We start from the raw sequence: 23,274 nt of genomic DNA, 5'->3' as shown, positions 1-23,274 counted from the left end.
GCTGCAGTTTAATTGTATACATGACGCACCTCAAATTCTCAAGCATTCTCACATTAAGGGTATCTTCCAAAGGAAACTGCATGTTCTTGTTATCACATGTGATATTGTTCCATTCTTTTAACAACAAACATAGATGAAGTCCTAAATTTAACATTATTTCATAGGCAGGAGAATTCCCTGGAGGTAATTTCTTCCCCTCCATAGTGGGAACAGAAGGCCTTTTCAATGCAGAACCAATTTTCACTCAATCTAACTCTTCACAAACCATGTGATATAAATAGTGCTAGCCAACCAGTCACAGCACGGCTACAGTAAATACCAACCAATCACATTTCAACTCACAGCAATAATCAACCAATTGAAGCACGTCTCAATGTGACAATTTGTAAATCACATTGACATAATGCTTTCAAGAATGCAAGCAAGCAGACAAACAAAACTACCCCACATAAAACAATTTTTACTCTCTTTTGCCTAAAATTAAGAAAATTAAAGTCAATCTTGCTATGAGAAGATAATAGTCCTATATGGCACCATCAATCACACTAAGTTAGGTTATCCACCAGCGGTAATCCAGCCTTGATTGGCGCATTCACACCAGTGCACTAAAGAATAAACAATCACCAATCTTGATCACTATGAATTCGCAAATGTACATTTAGTTACTCAGAAACCTACTATAATGAGAATATGGCACCTTTACTTAGCAGACAATTAATGCAAATAAATAACTATCTCAAAACCTTGTATTTCGACTAAACCATTTAACTAAAAGCAAAACTCTGATAATAATATTATCAATTACTATAATATAATTCAATATTTGTGACGCATCCAATCCCTAAAATTCTGATGCACTTGCAAAGATACCCAAATAGACACAATAGTGGGCATCACTAGTCTAACTCAAATACATGAACCAGTCATCAAATCACACTAAGGGCTAGATGCATCAAAGGGTTTGGCCCATTCTGTGTCTATGGGAAAATGTGTTCATGCATATGGCCCTAAGACTCCTCGTAGCACAACTTAAAAGCTAACACACACCATATTTCATGACACTAACATAATCTGCACCCTTAAACTACAAGTACCACAATACACTTGGAGAATGCCAGAATCCATCACAAAGCATTCACCATACAAACCCACATACTCCTTTGTTCGAGAACTGCTTTAGAACACTGGAACACTGCAAATAATTGACACTATCCATACTATGTGAGCTTAGGCTGTAGACCGACCCACAGAAAGGGCACTTTTATCTCCAGATTTTACCTATTCTCTTATTGTGATACTGGCATTCTCCACTAAACAGATGGGGCTGTTTTATCAGCTAATCTAAGCATTAAGCTCCTGCACAGGATTGAGGCAGTGTTGACCTTAAGAATATATAAGGAAATGTGACCCCCAATTGATTAAGATTGTCGACAAATCAAATGGCATATTCAGTTAAACATACCTTCTTAGACCAGATATCAATTAGAAACCATGAAGGTCTATTAAATGTTAAAGTTCATTACAGGAGGAAAAATATGGTGAGTTTCAATATCAGATAAATTCATATCACATCAACATGAGGATTGACATAAATTCTCCTTCAATTGAACAAATCCAGAATATGCAACAAACCAATGTGAGTCTGCTTTCTTAAAAATCAGGCAAAGCAACTCTGGCTCACATCTAAAATGAGCCCTCCTTTATAGCAAAATACACAGCTAACTCAAAGTCAACATGAGGTTAGCAAAGTGATTCCCAGAGTCAACATAATAGGATTGGGGGGGGGGTGTCGCACAGTCTAAGTCTCTTATCATGGAATGTAAATGGCTTAGGCAATGAGACAAAACAAGAGCATATAAAGAAATTAGTAAATAAAGTGGAAATTGCCTGCCTACAAGAGACTTGGATATGCGACGAAACCCCTATTATCGAGGGTTACCTGCAACTAAATCGACCGGCCAAGAGAAAAAGATTTGGTCACCCTTCGGGGGGAATAATGACTCTTGTGTCAACAAAAGTAATAAGAGATGTAATCCCGCTAAAAGTGAAATGTAAATGGCTATTGGCTTGTAGATTAGACCTACAGACCTTGGATAAGAAATATGAAATGGTGACTGTTATAAATGTGTATATGCAGTGGGATAATGTGGCAGAGTATGTAACTGAGATGGGGAATTTCAAAGAAGACATTGATTTCTTATTAGAAAAATATGCTTCAGACGTACTGCTAATTGTGGGGGATTTCAACCATAACCTACAGCCAAAGGTCGATTTTTGGACTAGAGAACTGTTGGATGCATATGGAATTAATTATGCCAGCTTCCCAGTATGTGATCCCTCGAAACAGGATATGGAATTAGTAAACTTTTTAGGGGGAGGGGTCTCTTTTTGCCTAAATGGCAGAGTCAAAACAGACTGCCATGCAAAGAAGACCTTCAAAATAGGTTTACAAAACTGCCCAATTGATTACGTTTTTATGTTAGCCTGGAATTTCCCTCTATTACGGGAATTCAAGCTACATCAAAGCGAAACCAGTGATCACAATCCACTGCAATTAACGATATAAGGTGGAAGAAGGGAGCACAGAGAGAAAGTAATCCCACAAGAAGTTGATTACCCCAAACGTGCTACGACAAGACTAACAGAGGAGTATCAGGAAAAATTAAAGTCCTTTCAACTTAAGGTCGAACTAGCTGACCTCGGGAGTAAAAACTTGGAATGGTTTGTGGAGAAGATAGCCCAAGTAGTTCAGTGCCTCAGGATAGAACTAAAAAATGATAAAAGAAAGGGTACAATAATCCCGGCAAGCCGACTGAAATGGTTCTCCATCGACTGCCAATCTACACAAAGGGAGATACGGGCAGTATCAAGAAGCCAAAGGAAAAATTTCAACCAAGAGAAACAAAAACACTTAAATAAGCTGAAAGTTGAGTTTAAAAAAATGGTTACTGATGCAAAAAGGTCATACAAAGAGAAATGTTGGGTACATATGTTAGAATCAATTGAAGATAAAAACCTAAGACAATTTTGGAAACTGGTAAAAGCAGCTTCCGCCCCAACAGACGGAGAAATTAAATGCGTCGTTAGAGAGACAGCCTGGGAGAAGTACTTAAGGGATTTGTATGGGGCTCGAGTTCCCCAAAGAGTCATAGAGCCCCAACTTTGGCAGGAAATATCGGAAGAACTCAAATTAGATTTTAACGAACAGCAAGTGGAAAACACAATAAGGAAACTGAAGCTAACTCGTGCTGCAGGGCCTGAATAATCTCCCTGCAATAATATTAAAGTCGCAGTTAAAGTGGTGGGCAAGATTCCTCTCTCAGATGTTACAAATAATACTAGTAGAAGGCATAATGCCATTGACTTGGAAGGGCGCTGTAATCATGCCAATCCATAAAAAAGGTAGAATGGACGCACCACAAAATTACAGACTGATTAACCTTCTAGACATAGGAGAGAACGTATTCTCAAAAATTGTGTTAAATAGATTAAATGCTTTGGCCGACGAGTTCTCAATCATACCCATAGAACAGGGAGGATTCAGAGAGGGGCATTCCACAATAGACCACTGTTTTGCACCATGGGCAATGGCGAGGAAGTCAACGGAACAAAATGGCAAGCTTTGCTGTTGTTTCGTTGACTTTCGAGCTGCGTTCGATTCAGTGGACCGGGACTGCCTATGGGAAACTCTTATTAAGAAAAATATATACTGGTTATAATAAAAGAATGACACCGAGGTAATTGGGCACAAGTAATTAGGGATACTGAGGGGTCATTAACGCCAAAAATACCTATTGCAAATGGCCTGAGACAGGGCTGCGTTCTGGCCCCACAGTTATTCTCTATAATTTGTCCGATCTACCCGCCTGTCTAGAGGTTGAGGGCAGTGCAAGCCCAAGAATGGATGGAAAAAAGGTTCCTTGTCTTCTATATGCGGATGATCTGGTAATAGGAGACCAGACTGAGTCAGGCCTCCAAAGAAAGTTGAAATCTTTTAGTGATTACTGTGCAAGGAAATTTTTAACAGTAAACTTAGACAAGACAAAAATGTTATGCTTTGGGAAAAAGCCAAATAAGTTTAATTGGTTCTTAGGTGATCTTAAACTAGAATTGGTTAATGAATATCAATACCTAGGGATGTGGTTCGATAAGACACTAAACTGGCATACTTATCTGGAAGCCCAAAAAGCGAAAGCACACACATCAATCGCTGGTTTAAAATTGTTTAATCGGGATTACGGGGATATGTCTCACCGCCCATTACTAAAGGCTTTCAGTGCAATGATACCCCCCGCAAGTCCTCTATGGCGCAGAAATCCTTTATTTGAGCGGTAAGGGAGTCTGGGACCTGGAGGAAGGGAAATGCCTGAAAACCCTTTTATCCCTCCCCCATCATCAATGGTCCAAGCAATAAGAACTGAACTAGAAACAAAGTCCTGGGGGGTACAAGTACAAATAGCAGTGATTAGATTTTGAAAACGCTTGGAAAATGAAAAAAAGCCAAAAAGTTGTACATTGGTGTAGGAAAGAGATCCAACTTAGTAACTTAAAATGGGCACAAATCTGTAGGAAAAAAATGGTGCAGGCCTGTGAGGGCTCGAAAGGTGGAGATGTGCCAAGAATCCCAACAAATAGACTGTACTAAGAGCGATCTGAAGTTTAACGGGCAAGAAGTCTCTAGAAGTTCCGATATGGAATACCTGGCTAAGAAAAAATCAGTAGAATTTATGATGTACTCTTGGTCAAAAAAAAAAAACTGGTTCCCTTATTTGTATATCTTACCAAATCGCTGGTATAGACAGGAGATACTAAGGATGCGAATTGGGATCAATCCGTGGTTGACAAACAAAGAAACTAAATCGAAAATGTTAGACTACAAAGGGTGTTGCAAGTGTAGCCTGGGCACAAAAGGGGATCTAGTGCACATCCTGTTGGATTGTCTAACTATATTAGAACAGCGTAAATTATGTCTGCCCCCAATATTTTTAAAATACGCTATAAGAACACGGGCACAGGTGGTCAATCTTCTCACGGAAATGCCTTTTATCGAAATTGCAATTGCTCTAGAGAATTACATAAAGGTAGTACAGAGATAAGATAGGAGTACATTTTAGAAATTTTATAATAAATGAATTATATAGCTTGTCTAAGTGGAACGGTTGTTTTTAATGTACTAATCCTTCTTAAAGGGTAAGGATTATCCTAAGAAAGCAATATTTTATTGGTATCTGATTTTAAGATATGTATCCAGTGTGTGGAAGATTTTAAATTCGCTGTGGAATATTTTTTTCTGTAATTATGCTCTCTGTTTTTCTGTAGAGTATTTTAAATCAGTAACTATTCCTTTGCACCTGTTTAAAGATTATGATCTAAATAAACATATTTTTGACTGACTGACTGATACCCAGAGTCAGCAAATCATAATACAGGTAAATTGCAACAATACCTAATACCCTATGGTAAATGCACAATAATTAGTCCCCGTTTGCCCTAATCTTAGTGGACGTAACAGTACACATCTTGTACACACAAAACAATGAAAGACTTATTGGGCTCTCTAGCTTCATGCAGGCAGAAATCTGAACTGCAAAATTTAAGAGAAAAGTTACCTTTAGAGCTTACTACGAACAACATTTCATTAGACAGTAAATGACAGAATCACAAAACATACTGGATTTATTGAAGGTTAGTGCACATTTCACTGCATGTAGAAACAGTAAAACTGAAAACATGTACCCAGTTGGACTAAAAAATGGAGTCTGGGTATAATGTATCTTATTTATGAAAAACCCTATTCTGTAAAGTGAGGGCAATTATTTTCTCATGTAAATCATTCATGTCAATTAAATAGTTATCATTCATTAGTTCAAAAATTGGTTTAACACCTGCGTTCTCAAGCTCCAACAGACCCAATGGAAAAGCATTGTGCATGACGCGAGTGGCCTCCAACCTTCAATGATTCATGTCTGAATATTGACTCAAAATTGCGTGCAAATATAAATGTTGGGCGATTTAGATATTTTTATTTGTATTGATAGGCTAATTAGGTGGCAACATGTGTGGCATATTAGATACATCCACAATCAAGCATTAAATGCAGCAGCCCCAGAACGTTATTAGTCCAGTGGCCCTCAGCACTCTCCATTTGTCAACAATTCATTAATGAAAGGTAAACAAAACATAAGCATTCTAATTCAAATCAGTCAGTGCTCATTGTAAGGGGCAGCTAGGTTTAACACATTTTTATGAAGCAAAATCAATAAAATGGAAACATTTACTTTCCTTTTCTTTATACCAGGGTATTTCTTACAGGATGAGTCAAGGAGAAACCCTTAAGTCCGGGCATAGTACAACCTGCTATAGATGTCACCCCACTCCAACTGTGGCCATGGCTTACTTCTTCCTCCTAAAATACCAATCACACCTCAGCAACAGAAAGTTTAAAGTCCCTTGCCTAATTTTATCTCACTGTTGATTATCCATTCAACTACTGTGGTCACTAATTGCACTTAAGATTAGGGGTACCCTGAAACTTGAATGATACATTGAGGTACACATGGGTTATGAGGCTCCTGGCTGGCAGAGTGGCTGGATTCGTTTTTTTCTCAGTTAGTTGGTCTCTGTTGGACCAATTGTGCTGTCATATTAGTCCTAGCACAGATGTGGGTGGGCTCCTGTAGTCATATGTTGGGACGATGGTTGCCCGTGGGTGGGTGGGGCATGGGTAGTTTGTTTTTCATGTTTTTCCTTGAGAAGGGTTTTCAGGTTCATACCAGGGGGTTATAGCCATCTTCGCATAAGGGCATCACAGAAGCAGGGATGTCAGACCACGCAATCCCATGACTGTCAGTACTAACTATAAACTTCTCTCCTGGAATGTTCGAGGCCTTGACACCTGTAACAAACACTACTGAGTGCTGTCACTACTCAAACAACATGGGTCTAGTATAGCGTGTCTCCAGGAGACCCACTTAACTGAATCTGAAGCTTGGAAAAAATGGGGTGGGCAGATATATTACGCTACTTATTCGTCGTTCTCTGAGGGGGTGCTAGTGTGGATAGAACCTGGGGGTACCATTCGCATTGACATATATGGAGGCTGATGTAGAGGGCCGATATATTCTGATTCAAGGTACATAGAGTAGATGGCCAGGACATGGTAATCATTAACTTATCTGTTCCTAATACTGATGCCAACTCCTTTTACCCGACAATGGTGGATGTAATGGTGGTTACCCCTGGGATTGATACATTCTGGGTGAGTGACTTTAACTGTGTGATAAATGTGGAGTTGGATTGTTACAAAACTGTGTTAGGTACTTCCATTACGATTTGCCCCCTGAAATTGGCAGCCAGGTCCATCCGGACCCCTGTGGGTTCATACCCGAGCGGACTTACTACCAATAATATTTGACGGTTAATCCATGCCCTGCATTAAGTAGAAGACAGAGATGGGGAGCTGGCTGTGATGCCAATTGGCTTTGCCAAGGCATTTGACACCGTGAATTGGAGGTACCTTTTAGCGTTCCTGGAGGACATTAGTTTTGGTCTGCGATTTAGGAAATTGTGTGAGTCTGTTATACACAAAGCTCATGGCTAGGGTCAGGTTGAGTAGACTGTGCTCCATTCCTCTGAAAGTCGAGAGGGGCAAGCCACAGGGATGCCCATTGTCTCCCCTGTTGTTTGCAATAGCCCGGGAACATTTGGCCCTGAGACTCAGGAGGGACATGGCGAATTGGGGAATCTGAGTTGGCAGAAAGGATCATTTAATCTCACTTTATTTGGATGACCCACTTTTTTATTTGACGGCTCTGAGAGAGTCGTATCCCTTGCTTTTAAAGCAGTTTGACCAATTTGGAGACATTTCTGGACTGTGTGTTAATATGACTACGTCTTTGCTATTCCCCCTGGGCCGGCTGGCGATGAAGGACCTCACTGCACTCCTGATTTCGCCATTGCGCTGGGAGACTGACCACTTCTGTTATTTGAGGATAATGGTGGCACATACACCTCAGAAGTGGAATCAGTATAATATTTCTTGCATGACAGAGGGCCTGACTAAATCTTTGCAGTTTTGGAACTCCCTCCCCCTCTCTCTGATAAGAGTGGTGGAAATGGTGTTCCTGCCACGCTGCCTATTCACTCTACAGTACTCTTTACACACGCACCCTAGCGCAGTTTTTAAGCAGCTATACTCCTTATTAACAATGTTAGTATGGGTGGTAGTTTGGAACAGGGTCACCCATGCAACCCCCCACCTACCATTGAAAGATGGGGGATTGGCACTGACCAATATGGAACTGTGCTACCTAGCATCTCAGCTACAACACGCAGCACACTGGTTGTCTGATGGGGAAAGCTGGGAAAAGGTTTTACTCAAGGATGACTCTTGGGTGGAGATGTTGTCACAGTTGCTTCATCACGGTGGGAGGAATGACCCCATGGTGCCATATTTAATTAACCATACATCATCCTTATGGGAGCGGTTAGGGAAGGTGGTGCTCAGATGTGCCCCATTAGCACAAGAGTTTAATTTCTGGGATCTCCCAGTATTCCACCTGTTGTCTGGAGCAGATGATACTAGCGCCTGGAGTCCTGGGAGGTGTTTGTCTCTGGGTGACCCTTCCCCGAATGACATGTTTATCACATTTGAGGTGGCACAGGAGACCTTTGGAGTGGGGCAAGGCCTGCTTCTAACATATGCAAAAATTGTGGACATAGTGCGAGAGGTCTGGCCTACATACCGGGACATGCCCCTTTCCTCTGAACTGTTTAAAATGTTACAAAAATTTGGTGGAGGTAGACACTTGGATTCACACTTATACAGAACCATGACTGTAGATAAACCAAGGACCATATTTCAGGCTAGGGCAATGTGGGAAGAAGAACTGGGTACACCATTAGGAGACACACAATGGAAAGGGGCTTGCACACTTGTTAAGCAAGGAGTGAGTAATGCGCTGTCAAATTAGGACATTTTAATTATATACACCACACATATGTCACCCCTGTGTCTACATAGAAAAGATCCCACCAAAACTGACGGATGCCACCAATGTCAAGGTAGACCTGGAACCTTCCTTCACTTAGCCTGGCACTTTCCCCTGGTGCACGCTTATTCAGTCAGATGATTGGAGGGCATCATGGGTATAGAAGTGAAATTGGACCCGGCCACCTGTCTCTTGGGAACAGTCAGGAAATGCAAGAGCAGGTAAATGGAATGGAAATGTATACAACGGCCCTGCTACTAGTGAAAAGGCATGTTGCCATTTCATGGATGGAGCCGTTAGGGCCCAGGGATGAATCAAAGATATCACAGAATGGGCAGTAGCCGAAAAGGTGTGACTCCGTCAGTGTAGAAGTGGTGAACATGCACAGGAGAATTCGCCAACATAGTTGGAGACCCTTGCTAGCTTTGGAGCGATCGAGGAGAGTTCTTCAGACGAAAGACAGGAATGAGAGGATTAGGATTTGAGGACAACCTTTTAGTAACGTGCATTCTCTTCCTGCTAGGCGAGGGAGCCAGACCAATACCCAAGTCGGGTTGGTAAATTCTAACTGTATTAAATATATTGAAAATGTAGCTCTTTGCTAGGTCTTAGAGTGCTTGGTTCACCTCTGAGTAACCAACCACCATGTACGTAGTGTAGTATCCCCGGTCCTGGCGAATCGCCACGTGACTTCCTACACTTTGGGCGAGAAACATGTTGACCATTCACACTTAGCCACCTCTGAACATTACATCAGCGGTGATACTTACCATGTTTTTAATTGAGACCAGTGGTCTCGGAGAATAAATTGGTTTTGGAGCACCGCTGTGCTTCATTTTAGCTTTCCACATACCACCTCACTACACAATTTTGCCACACCTACACCACAAGGCCCCACACCTGCACTTCACCTAACGGCTTGGGAAAAATATCTCCGCAAAGAGACCCTCATAGGGTGCCCGTCAGGCATTGCAGCACTAGCCTGATGAGGAGCAAGCCCTATGATGAAGCATGACACCCAACTGGGTGTGTGAGGGCACCACTTCCCAATTTGGGAGACACCCTGTTTCCACCTTAGGGCAGGGTGTTGACCAACCTAGCTCCTCTTCTTCTTCCTCCTTCCCCCACAAGAACTGCGTACTCCTTCTCTGAACAAACTTTACACAAAATATTAGGTTGGACAACCCAGTGCACTAACCTTCTAAGTAGACTATGAGCAGAAGAAAAACCATAAAGGGGCCTGCAGAGCAACTCAAAGCTGTTAACCTACTGAAAACCATAAACTGCGTGTCTCTCTCACACCTCGTCAACCACCCCATGCATAAGTACTGTATTCCATAAAAGAATAACTGCACCTTTGCACCCAGCACACATGACACGGAAACATTTCTCACATTGGATCAAAAACAAAAGCAAACACTCTTGCAACCACACACAGTACATCGCCCACTTTCGCGACACACATAGGAGTGGTACTATATATTTGCTTCAATACAATATAATACAATGTCAGTAACAGCTACTTTATGATTGCATACTTTATGAAATCCTTACAGTGTGGCAGTTTTAACAAATATAGGTCTCTCTTTACTTATAGTTAGTGTAAAATATAGAGTGTTCACAGCAAAAGTAAGGGTTCGGATGGACAGGTTAACAATTGGTCTGGTCTAAACAAGTCTTTATCAGGCACAAGGTTCTTGCAATGAAAAGAAACTGGGAAAATCAAGATCTGATGATTTTGGTTAGGCTGTGTGTGGGTGACATATTGCCAGTCGATACGGTTAGGCCTACCAATAATGGTGGTAGAGATAGGGCCTAAACTTAATTCTTAGTCGATTGAATATTTAAAATATTTCTCAGACAGGGACTCAAGGCTAGCCTGTTTCTGATGATCCCTGAGATGCCCAAAGACCAATTCACACATACCCTTAGATTTTTACCAATTGACCCTCCGCTGCCCAAGAGCAAATGCAAAACCTTTCCTGCAAGACCTAGAATGTTGTACCAATCTGAGCGAGGATAGTGGCTTAAAAAAGAAATCCAAATGGACTCCTCAGTTAGGGAGTGGAAGCAATATTGATGCTTTTTATAAAAGCGTCAATAAAGAACTGGATATTCTTGAAAATAAGATACATAGAACCAAGCCCCCTTACCCTCATGACAATCTGTCCATTAGAGAAAGAAGCGCCCTTAAATCAATATTAGAAAACACATCCCTTGTAGTCAAAGAGGCAGATAAAGGGGGAAATGTTGTTTTAATGGACAGGACTAAATACAATGAAGAGATTATGGGGCAATTGAATAATGAAGTCTGGTATGCTAAATTACCACACAATCCTATTTTTGCGGTTGTAGCTAAGATCAACATCTTTCTAAAGACCTGGCATCAAGATACCTTATTGAATGATACAGAATTTAAATATCTCACTGTTCATCGACCCCGTTTTCCCTGTATATATACCTTGCCAAAGGTTCATAAGAATCTCCTGTCTCCACCAGGGAGACCGATTATTTCTGGGATAGGGGGGCCGACAGAAAAACTTGCAGAGTTTGTAGACATATTCCTTCAACCATATGTCCTGAATTTACCTTCTAACATCAGGGATACAAAACATGTATTAAATGTATTGAATGATTTTAATTGGGAACCAGAGATGATACTGGTCCCTATACACAAACATTAAACACGATTTGGGTCTCAAAGCACTGGAATTCTTCTTACATAGAAGACCAGTTGAACTGTTGGAACATACCAATATGATCTTAATGATGTCAAGATTAATTTTGGAACAAAATGTATTCATGTTCAGAGATCAATGGTACAGACAAATCTGTGGGACCGCTATGGGTTCCAGATTTGCGCCGTCGTTTGCCTGTCTCTTCATGGGATGGGTGGAGGCGGTGCACATCTGGGGCCCAGGCGGAGCCCGATGGCATTCCAATATTAACTACTATGGAAGATACATAGACGATCTACTGTTCATATGGACTGGAAGTGAGGCAGAACTTCTAGATTTTTTTGCATATATGAATGACAATGTGTATAATATGACCTTTACTATGGAATATTCCAAGGATAAGATCGCCTTTTTGGATTTAATTCTGTATGTAAAAAACAACAAACTGTGCAGCAAATTATTTAGAAAGTCTACATCCTGCAATGCGGTCTTGCATAATGACAGTGCACATCCTAGATCTACTGTAAACTCAATCCCATATGGTGAACTGTATAGGGCCCGACGCAACTGTAGCGAGGATCCCGAATTTCTTGAATGTATAACGGACATTGAAAGGAGATTTCTAAAGAGAGGCTATGGATCAGGGGTAATAGATAGAGCAAAAAACAGAGTACTTGGACTTACAAGACAAGAAACCCTGACCTCCAGAACCCATGACAGAAACAAAAATAAGGATAAGGTGAGATTGATAACCAGCTATAATCCCTGGTCATCTAAGGTCTATCAAATACTAAAGAAATACTGGTTCCTATTAAGTTCGGATCAGACTCTAAAAGACTACATCAACTCACGACCATCCATTACATACCGACGGGGCATGACAATAAAAAATATGATCAGCCCTAGTTACCCAAAACTACCGGAAAAGACCCCAAACTGGCTACATTTACTTGCAAAGGGCTCTTTCCGGTGTGGTGACTGTAGCATGTGTAGGATGTCACGGCATGGAATATTACACTTCACATATAATGGATCTAAGATCTATTATATAAGAACACATATTGACTGCAACACCACCTTTGTGGTATATGCAATAACTTGCAAATGTGACCAAGTATACATTGGCAGTACTATACGCAGACTCAAGGACCTCATGGCGGAACATTTTAGAGCACTTAAAAATAAGGACATGAGACACCCATTGACAGTACATGCCATGTAATGCAAACTGCAAACTGAACACTTATCCATGTCCTTCCATCGGATTGAGACAATGCCTCCGGATGTGAGAGGAGGTGATAGGGAGCTCAGACTCAGACAACTTGAGGCAAGATGGATAATGCGGGTACATGCGGTGGAGAGGGGTCTTAATTTTGATGATGAGCTTCAATTCTTCCTGGGTAACTAATTTAGGATGCCCTCCATACTAGACCTGTTAGATGCTGAAATATAATATATATGTGGCCATCATACTATCATCTGGAATGACTCTCCTTAAGACTGATGCTCAAAGGGATAGTCACTGTATCAACATGACAGGTGATAAAAATTCAACTGTACAAGATGTATCAATTTGTATATTGAAATCATATTGCATGTAAACTTAAATTATGCTGCTCTAACCATGTGATATCATATATAAGTATTTGATTAATGAATGGTATAGAATCTAAACTATTGCACTGTCCGGTGTAACGTTGTTCAAATGTATAACCAATTTTCGATCAAAGTTTTTGTAGTTTATATAACATGTTAACATTACAGATTCTCAAAAATGTGAGTCAATGTTAAGAAATATATTGAGTACTAATTACGATGATGTATGTGAAAAGAGACATGAGAACTATGTTGACATGATGTAACTGATCGAAGGATATGGAAAACACAATTGGTGATGGTCTTTACGGTGGTTATCTTTCTTAATTGAACTTTCCTACACGACGGTAATTACATAGATTTTCAATAATACAGAACATTAGAATTAAGAGCACTACTATTTTTTACATGATATAATCTACTCTGAGGCAAAAAACGGGAAATGCATATTGTAAGATGGCGCGACCACCAAGTGAAGGAAATACACTCAGTGAAGATAGTCCGCTGTTTGTGTTTGTTACCGGACACGTGTATTTGAACATAGTGAAACATGGCGCGGGTGCTGAACGCCAGAGACACTGTTTGAATGGAGACGAGACACCGTCACAGGTGAGATAGCGTTTACGCTTAAACTTGATGTGAGAATCAAAAGGGTGGAAATCATTGGGGCAGTGGTAACCCGATGTAATACGGAATGCCATAATAACGAGTAGAATTGGGTCGACAATTTGACAAGTACCGAGCTTAACGTTTTAAACAAAACGGAATAGCTTAACGTGACGAAATCACTAATGGAGATCACGAGTACTTGCCCCTAGCAACTTATGGGTTGGTATATGGGTTATGATCGTTATTTGTTAGAACGTAAAACAATGGAGTAGAGCTGATCAGACCTGGCTAAATAGATACATAGAATACATTTGACACGAATATGGGTATGTTGAATAGCTAATTTTTGAATTTATTAATGGCAACAGACCAAAATCTCTAGTGACTGTGGGAACATAATCGCTAACTAATGTGGTTCCCTCTGTCTTCACTTTGGCTGTAGGAGGAAAATACCCGAGTGATATAGAATGGTGAAAATAGAACGACACTGCTTTTATTAACGGGCTGGAAGAACGCGGAGAATTGAGTGAGTAATTCACCAATAGAGCTATTGATAATTTTACAGCGTGTTTATAGTGTACCAGAGTTAGGTTCTAAATAGACGCTTTCCTTGTCAGTTTTATCGGATATATCAACCCCCAAGACATTGCAGTAGGGGTGACAAGAAAGAAGTTTCACAAGTTGAACTGAGAAAGAAAAGGTACACACTATTAACATAGTTTTCACTTCACATTATGACCTCTGACGTGGAACACTCTATTGAATTTGAGCACCTTTGTCTTACGTTGAATTCACCTCTTGTCGACTCGAAATTGCGATTGGGCAGACTCACACAATGTCAGCATGTTTAGATGACACGACAAAAATCTGGTGATGGTTTTTTCTTTTTCTCTCTCTTTACTTCTACACTTTGTTTCTCTGAGGAGTCAGAGTCCTCCTTCTTTGTCCTAAGCACTATACACCTGGGTGTTAACGAATTAGTTGAAAAGTGTTAAAATCGTTTAAACAACTTAAATGGGACTTTGTATAATTAGAACTCTCCTTAATGATAACATCACATTTATTTATATATATATGTTTGATGATTTTAATTATAAAATTACATTGTTCTAGCCTTGAAGAAGTCTGTGGATAAACACCATTTCAGACGAAACACGTGTCGAAAAGCCTTGAAGAAGTCTGTGGATAAACACCATTTCAGACGAAACACGTGTCGGCTAGAGAATTGGCTAGAGAAATTTTATGAACATTCACCACGTGAAATAAAAGAAAGAAAAAGAAGAAAAACAGAGATTTGTGATTTGTTTACCCAATTTGAATCTCTCTTGGTGTTAGCTCAGGATAAATGCTGTATATTATAGCAAAACCTTTCAGGTTTTATGTCAAGAGCGTAGAATGTCCCCCTGCCCGTGGTAAGCGAGAGAAAAATTGAAATAATTCCTCAAATATGATTGTGTGCCACAAGGGTCTCTACCCACTGATCAAAGATTGGTGTGGCTGACTAAGATGGATATTAATATTTAATGAGGCCTTATTTCTTTGCATGCTCTCAGCAGCCAGTGTTAGGGTTGCTGTCTAGGCCCATGCACATTCGGGTGTCGCATGTCTAGGGCCACACATATTTTGAGCAACGGCTTTGGTCAACAAGCCTTGGCAATGTTACTAGGTTTGGCTTTAAACAAATGTTGTATGGCAATGAGAAGCATTACCAATAAATAGCATAGGAATAGATATGTATTTGTGTGGAAACAAAGGACTGTAGAATAATATTGGTGTAGGTTAAAAGGTCAGTTGGACTGTCAAACCTGACTACAAAATCCATGTGAGTTGATGACTGCCATCCTCCCATCTGTACTTCTACCTGAGAAAAACACCATGCATTATCTAGTCATCTAAGAAATTTTAATAGCATTACAATTGCATATCTGTGCTCCTGAAAATTCAAGCTCAGGCAACTGGGCAAATATGCAAAATTATCACAGCTGTGTGGTGGGCAAGCAAACTTTGGGGAAGCATACAACGTCTGCCCAATCAAAACAAATACTCCTGGCTCCCAACATTGCCTACCGAGGCTCACATAATTGTCTGATGACAGCTGCACTGTCAAGACAGACCATACAAGTGAATAACTTGGCATACCACTTTAATATTCTTCATTACTGACAACCAACAGTAATGTACACATAGTTCTAGAAAGAGGTAGCCCATTACAATGAAGGTTGTAGAAGGAGTCTAGCTAGGACATTGATTGTCTATTACAAGAAGTATAGGAGGATTTGACAGTCTATCACATGAGAGAAAGTCATTGGCCTTACTGCGTCTTGCAATGGGCTGCTGTCAGGACCCATCTGCGGCTCACCAGGGATCCACCACAGAAGTGAGAGCCAGTGTTTCTCTTCAGTGACACTGTGTATTTGGCTGAGTATGGTGCCACAACGTAGCCCCCAATGATCCGCGAAAGGTGATTCTGCCCAGTACCTGCATAAAGAAAAGAGACGCACAATGTGAGGAATCATTTTAGAAATCCGGTGCCCATGCAGACAAGATAACATCCCAAGCGCAGGGAAAATTCTAAATATTTAGAAACAGGCTTGAGTGAGCAAGAAACAAATCAAATATAAGTAAAGGTGTAAAGCAATACAACTTAGATGTGATCAACAAATTAACATAAATTCATCTAATGACTTAGATATAATCTAGTATTTTTTTATTACCAAATGTATTTTTTTTATGTATATAAATTATTTTAGATACAATATATAAAGTTGTAGAAAAATAATCATCATAGTATATTATTTACATACACAGTGTTCTGAACAATGATCATTCAAGAGTAAATAATGAAAACATTTTGTTCTTTGTTTTCAGTCATGTAATTTTGATTTGTAAACTGAACAGTAATAACTAATCTATTAAATGTTTTCATTATTTACTCTAAGAAATTATCTTTGTCTAGTACAGGAACTTTCAATTAGGTATGGTTAGTAAGGTGTTGGTCGGGTTTCACCCAGTATTTTTAAATACTCACTCAGACAAAAACACACTGCCCTCTGTTTTGAAGGGCTTAAAACATGGTTAGTTTACAAAATACTGTGTTTTAAGTACCCCCTCACAATCTGCACCCCTTTCCTTTTGCACTGGCCCTGAAGCCGCCTGCTTTCGCTGGACCGGAAACAAGCATCCTGGAACTGGTTTCATGGCTATCTTGAATCCAGTGGCAAAGTGAGCAAGGGACTCACATCTGAGCATACCCTGCCTGGCTGATGGTTATGAACCCGAAACTGGTCCCAAGATGCTTGTTTCCGGTCCAAGGAAGATATGGCTTGGCAGTTCGGGCTGGACTGTTCCCATGAGGTACAGGGTCAGACTGATTTGCATAAGGCCATGTCTGAACTGGGGTGGCAGAGTGAGCTAAAGAATGGTGATGGATTAAACCCAGATCAGTTGACTGGGGGTGAGTGTTTAAATTGCTCAAACCCTCCGTCCATCATCCCCTTTTGTATCGCTTTGTTCGCCCTAAGTTGGCAGGGTATGCTAAGTCGTGAGTCCCTTGTTCACTTTGCCACTGGATTCAAGATAGCCTGGCTGATGAGGGTTATGAACCCGAAACCGGTCCCAGGATGCTTGTTTCCGGTCCAGGGAAGACATGGCCTGGCAGTTCGGGCTGGACTGTTCCCATGAGGCACAGGGTCAGACTGATTTGAATATGGCAATGTCTGAACTGGGGTGGCAGAGTGAGCTAAATAATGGTGATGGATTAAACGGATCACTGACATAATATCGAGGGACATAATATCGACTAGCAAAAATATCGGTGCCAAAATATCGACAGACAGAATATCGACTTTGTATCTACAAACAGGTAAGTACAAAAATATTGAGTAAAAAATATCGTTTACAAAAATATAGTTGATAGAAATATCGACTTTATTTAAAACAATGGTAAATTAAATAATATTAAAATTTAATTACTAAAATGTACTTAATAATTAAATAATTAATGAAAGTTATAAAAAAAATTACAATCATATTTGTTAAAACATATATATATAGTAACATAATATAATTAAATAATATCCAATATTATTACCGTAGGATAGCGGAAGTGTAAAAATTACTATTCCCACTCCAGAGAGTGCAACAGTAGGGAAAGCCTTGGATAGCGTAGGGGTAAAAATTACTAGTCCAACTCCAGTGGGTGCCACAGTAGGGAAAGCGTTGGATAGCGTAGAGATAAAAATTACTATTCCCACTCCAAAGAGTGCAACAGTAGGGAAAGCGTTGGATAGCGTAGGGGTAAAAATTACTATTCCCACTCCAAAGAGTGCAACAGTAGGGTAAGCGTTGGATAGCGTAGGGGTAAAAATTACTATTCCCACTCCAGTGAGTGCAACAGTAGGGAAAGCGTTGGATAGCGTAGGGGTAAACATGACTATTCCCACTCCAGTGGGTGCAACAGTAGGGAAAGCGTTGGATAGCGTAGAGATAAGAATTACTATTCCCACTCCAAAGAGTGCAACAGTAGGGAAAGTGTTGGATAGCGTAGGGGTTAAAATTACTATTCCCACTTCAAAGAGTTCAACAGTAGGGAAAGCGTTGGATAGCGTAGAGGTAAAAATTACTATTCCTACTCCAAAGAGTGCAACAGTAGGGAAAGCGTTGGATAGCGTAGGGGTAAAAATTACTATTCCCACTCCAGTGAGTGCAACAGTAGGGAAAGCGTTGGATAGCGTAGGGGTAAAAATTACTATTCCCACTCCAGTGGGTGCAACAGTAGGGAAAGCGTTGGATAGCGTAGGGGTAAAAATTACTATTCCCACTCCGAAGAGTGCAACAGTAGGGAAAGCGTTGGATAGCGTAGGGGTAAAAATTACTATTCCCACTCCAGTGGGTGCAACAGTAGGGAAAGCATTGGATAGCGTAGGGGTAAAAAATACTATTCCCACTCCAAAGAGTGCAACAGTAGGGAAAGCGTTGGATAGCGTAAGGATTAAAATTAGTATTACCACTCCATTGGGTGCAACAGTAGGGAAAGCGTTGGATAGCGTAGGGGTAAAAATTACTATTCCCACTCCAGTGAGTGCAACAGTAGGGAAAGTAAATACTTCTTATATTATTTAAAAAAATATAAATTAATATCTATAAAAAAATAATTAAAAGTAATTACCAATTTAATATAATATATTAATTAATCAATTAAAATTACAAATTACAATTAATTTGTACTATTAGTTACATATTCAAATTAATTACAAATTAACAATTAATTAATGTACAATTAAAAATTAATGAATAATTAATTCAAATTAAATACAATTAATTAATTTGAATTATTTAATTATTTATGAATAAATAACTTCACACCCTATTCCCTTATAAACTCACAACCCGCTACAGAAAATAAATTAGTAAAATTAACATAATTAGCAATTAATCAATTAAATAAAATTAATTGCCAATTAAAATGTAATTAATTACCCATAAAAAATTAATTTACAATTAATTCTAAAAAAATACCAATAAATATTTGTACATATTTAATTAATTATAAATAAATTACTTCCCACCCAATTCCCCTATAAACCCACAACCCGCTACAGAAAAAAAATTAGTAAAATTAACATAATTAGCAATTCATCAATTAATTAAAATTAATTGCCAATTAAAATGTAATTAATTACCAAATATAAATTAATTAACAATTAATTAAAAATGAATACCAATATATAAATCTACATATTTAATTAATTATAATTAAATTACTTCCCACCCTATTCCCCTATAAACCCACAACCCGCTACAGAATTAAATTACGCAATAAATAAAAAAACAATATTCATTATTTAAAATTAATTATAACATAAATACACACTTTTCACACATATAATAACATAACAAACACTATAAAAAATTCGATATTATTAAAAATTCGATAATTTTAATAACCTATATTATATACTTCGATATTTTAACTTTCTATATTTTTAACATTCAATATTACATTACTTACCTTCAAAACGATATTTTTGATGTCTACATTCTGTCCATTCGATATTTTGTCCAGCCTATATTTTGTACTCGACATTATGTCCATTCGATATTATGTCTGTTTGCCGGATTCAACCCAGATCAGTTGACTGGGGGTGAGTGTTTGATTTGCTCAAACGCTCTGTCCATCATCCCCTTTTGTATCACTTTGTTCACCCTAAGTTGGCAGGTATGCTCAGACGTGAGTCCCTTGCTCACTTTGCCACTGGATTCAAGATAGTCTGGCTGATGAGGGTTATGAACCCGAAACCGGTCCCAGGTTGCTTGTTACCAGTCCAGGGAAGACATGGCTTGGCAGTTCGGGCTGGACTATTCCCATGAGGCACAGGGTCAGACTGATTTGCATATGGCCATGTCTAAACTGGGGTGGCAGAGTGAGCTAAAGAATGGTGATGAATTAAACCCAGATCAGTTGACTGGGGGTGAGTGTTTGATTTGCTCAAACGCTCCGTCCATCATCCCCTCTTGTATCGCTTTGTTCCCCCTAAGTTGGCAGGGTATGCTCAGACGTGAGTCCCTTGCTCACTTTGCCACTGGATTCAAGATAGCCTAGCTGATGAGGGTTATGAACCCAAAACCGGTCCCAGGATGCTTGTTTCTGGTCCAGGGAAGACATGGCTTGGCAGTTCGGGCTGGACTGTTCCCATGAGGCACAGGGTCAGACTGATTTGCATGTGGCCATGTCTGAACTGGGGTGGCAGAGTGAGCTAAAGAATGGTGATTGATTAAACCCAAATCAGTTGACTGGGGGCGAGTGTTTGATTTGCTCAAACGCTCCGTCCATCATCCCCTTTTGTATCGCTGGTGCACCAAAGGCAAGTCCCTCTGCACCTGTCAGAATCCCTGAGAAGTCTGGCGCCGTCCATGCTTCCCAGTTTCCCTCCAGTGAGTTTCTTCCACTATATTACAATAGGGAAAAACTGCTTAGCCTTAGGCGGCTACCATTATGTCAGTTTTCAGCTGCTGATCCGAGCTTGGAGGTAGACTTTCAATGCAATAAGTGCAACTGGTCTCTCCTCCAGCCCAGGAAACTCACACCCAAGAAGCTCCGACGCAAATAAGAAACCAGAGGACTTAAAGGCCACCCTTTTAGATTGTTGCTCTATGCAAAAGCATGAACCACACATTTATGACCTACTTTTAGATGAACAGCCTGATCTTTTATTTCTCACTGAGACCTGGTTGTCTGAAGCCTCCAACCCTACTATCATCTCCGCCAACCCTATGGGTTATAAAATCCTTAGGAGGGACCTGCGGTGTGGGAAGGGGGGGGCGGTGTCACCATCATTTATAATCAAAAACTAGACTGCTCTCCCATCCCAATGGAAAACATCGAAGATGCAGAGTCCTTAGGCTTCCGCTGTACCTTATCCCCCCATCGTAGCCTAGCTAGTTTTCTCATTTACAGAACTCCCTGTGCAATTGGAAATGTTATTACTTCGCTTAATACAGCCACCGCCTCCCTGGACTTAAAATACAAAAACTGCCTCATTCTGGGAGATTTCTATATACGTATGGACAAGGGAAAATGCCCTCAAACAATATCCTTGATGGAGACGCTGCAAGCCTGCAACATGTTTCCATCTATTTTTTGGCCACCCATGAGAAGGGCCATACCCTAGACCAAATCTTTCACAACTTTGACATATCAGTAAGCCTAACTCTTCCCATTATCTGGTCTAAGCACCTCCTATTAAAATTAATAATTCCCAACTCTACAACAGCCCCTCGGGCTAACGCAGGGCAGAGGGTCCCTAATTACAGAACGTTCCATAAAATATCCATCCCGATGTTAGCAGATGCCCTTGATCATTCCTCACCGGAGCTGTCTGGCTGTAACGACTCGGACGACCTCTCAATAGATTCAGCAGTAGCGGTTGTTTCCCGCTCCTCAAAGAGGTTGGCCCCACCAACTCCATTGTTTAACGATTCCCTCAGATCTAGCAAAAGAAATTGTAGAAAAATGGAACGGAAATGGCGTAAATCCTATCTACCTGAGGACATTAAGGTGTATAAAGACACCTTAAAACATCATTACATTCTTGTGAAGGCAGCCAAGAGAAAGTTCTTTCAAACCAAGATAGAAAATGCCCAAATAAGAGTAAGGAAATCTTTAGCATATTTAAATCTTTTCCCGCCCGAAAGCAGGCACAAAGGAAGGAGCATGCACAGAGAATGGCTAAGCAAATAGCTCAATTCTTCCACAAAAAGATCTCTGTGATCCAACAAGCCTTTACTAACATCTCAGAGGAAGAACTGACCTTCTACCTTAGTTCTAATAGCAAATTTAATCTCTTGTATCCTCCATCTTTACTAACTTTCCCTGAGTTTCATCTTGAAGAGTCACTGACCCTTCTCCAAAGCATTAAGTGAGGCTCTCCTACTGACCCATGTCCAGTGAATATCCGGAACCTATTAGCTCCCACCATAAACCCCAAGGTAAACCAGCTCTTTAATGCTTCGCTCTCCTCTGGCAACATGCCGAAATTATGAAAGAATCCACTGATAAAAAAGGCTACGCCAAACCAAGGGAGCCTGCCAACTACAGGCCAATCCCTCTTCTTACGGCCCTCTCCAAAGTATTAGAGAAGCGTGTAAACAAAGCCCTCCAAAAACACATTGAAGATGGGCAGCTCCTTCATGAGTCCCAATCCGGTTTTAGGGATAACTACAGTACGGAGTCCACTCTGCTGAAAGTGACTACATTTCTCACGGGTAAGCTGGACCAGGGAGGCAAGGCTGTTCTGATACAGCTCAATCTGTTGGCGGGCTTCGATACAGTCCCACATGAGGCTCCTGGAGAGACTTGCTAACATCTGCCTGGGGGGACCGCCTTAACATGGATGTCATCCTTCTTGGCAAATAGATCTCAGGACATCTGGCTCCCCCCTTTCTCATCGCCGGTTCCGGCCATGAATGCAGGTGTCCCACAGGGCTCCATTCTTAGTCCTACCTTTTTAAATATATATCTAACCCCCCTTTGCATTTCTGGTAGAGCAAGAGGGCGGCAACATTATTTCCTATGCTGATGACACTTAGTTTATTTTTACGTGTGAAAAAGGAACCGAGTTTGACTGGGCAATGATTAGGTCTTGCCTCACAAAGGTTTTTAACTGGCTTAAGATCAATCAGCTGAAGTGCAATCCTGACAAAACTGAAGTTGTTTTCTTTGGTAATCCAGAAACGCCTGACTGGAGCTCTTAGGGGCCAAAAGATCTGCCGCCCCCGCCCGTGGAAAAGGAGAAAGTCAAAACCTTAGGTATTGTCATAGACAAGACACTCTCCATGCACTTTCAAATCCAAAATCTAACTGGTGCTTGCTTTGGCATACTCTGATGCAAAAAAATTGCGGT

The 23,274-nt window shown here is 40.3% G+C and overlaps 1 protein-coding gene across 1 annotated transcript in view; it reads right to left on the bottom strand.

Moving 5' to 3' along the window:
* LOC144752528 (trypsin-3-like) overlaps window positions 1–23,274 on the bottom strand; it is a 317,381-nt gene that overhangs the window by 246,550 nt on the left and 47,557 nt on the right. The window contains exons 2-3 of the mRNA XM_078640427.1: window positions 21,742–21,861; window positions 16,189–16,351 (exon numbers count right to left, since the gene is read on the bottom strand). Of these exons, the coding sequence (XP_078496553.1) occupies window positions 16,189–16,351; window positions 21,742–21,861 (283 nt within the window). The remainder of the gene's footprint in view (window positions 1–16,188; window positions 16,352–21,741; window positions 21,862–23,274) is intronic.

This window comes from Lissotriton helveticus, chromosome 5_1, assembly GCF_964261635.1.
Source record: "Lissotriton helveticus chromosome 5_1, aLisHel1.1, whole genome shotgun sequence".
NCBI classification, from domain to species: Eukaryota; Metazoa; Chordata; class Amphibia; order Caudata; family Salamandridae; genus Lissotriton; species Lissotriton helveticus.
Note: the sequence above shows the minus strand (reverse complement) of the source record. Positions and strands in the feature narration are given on the sequence as shown.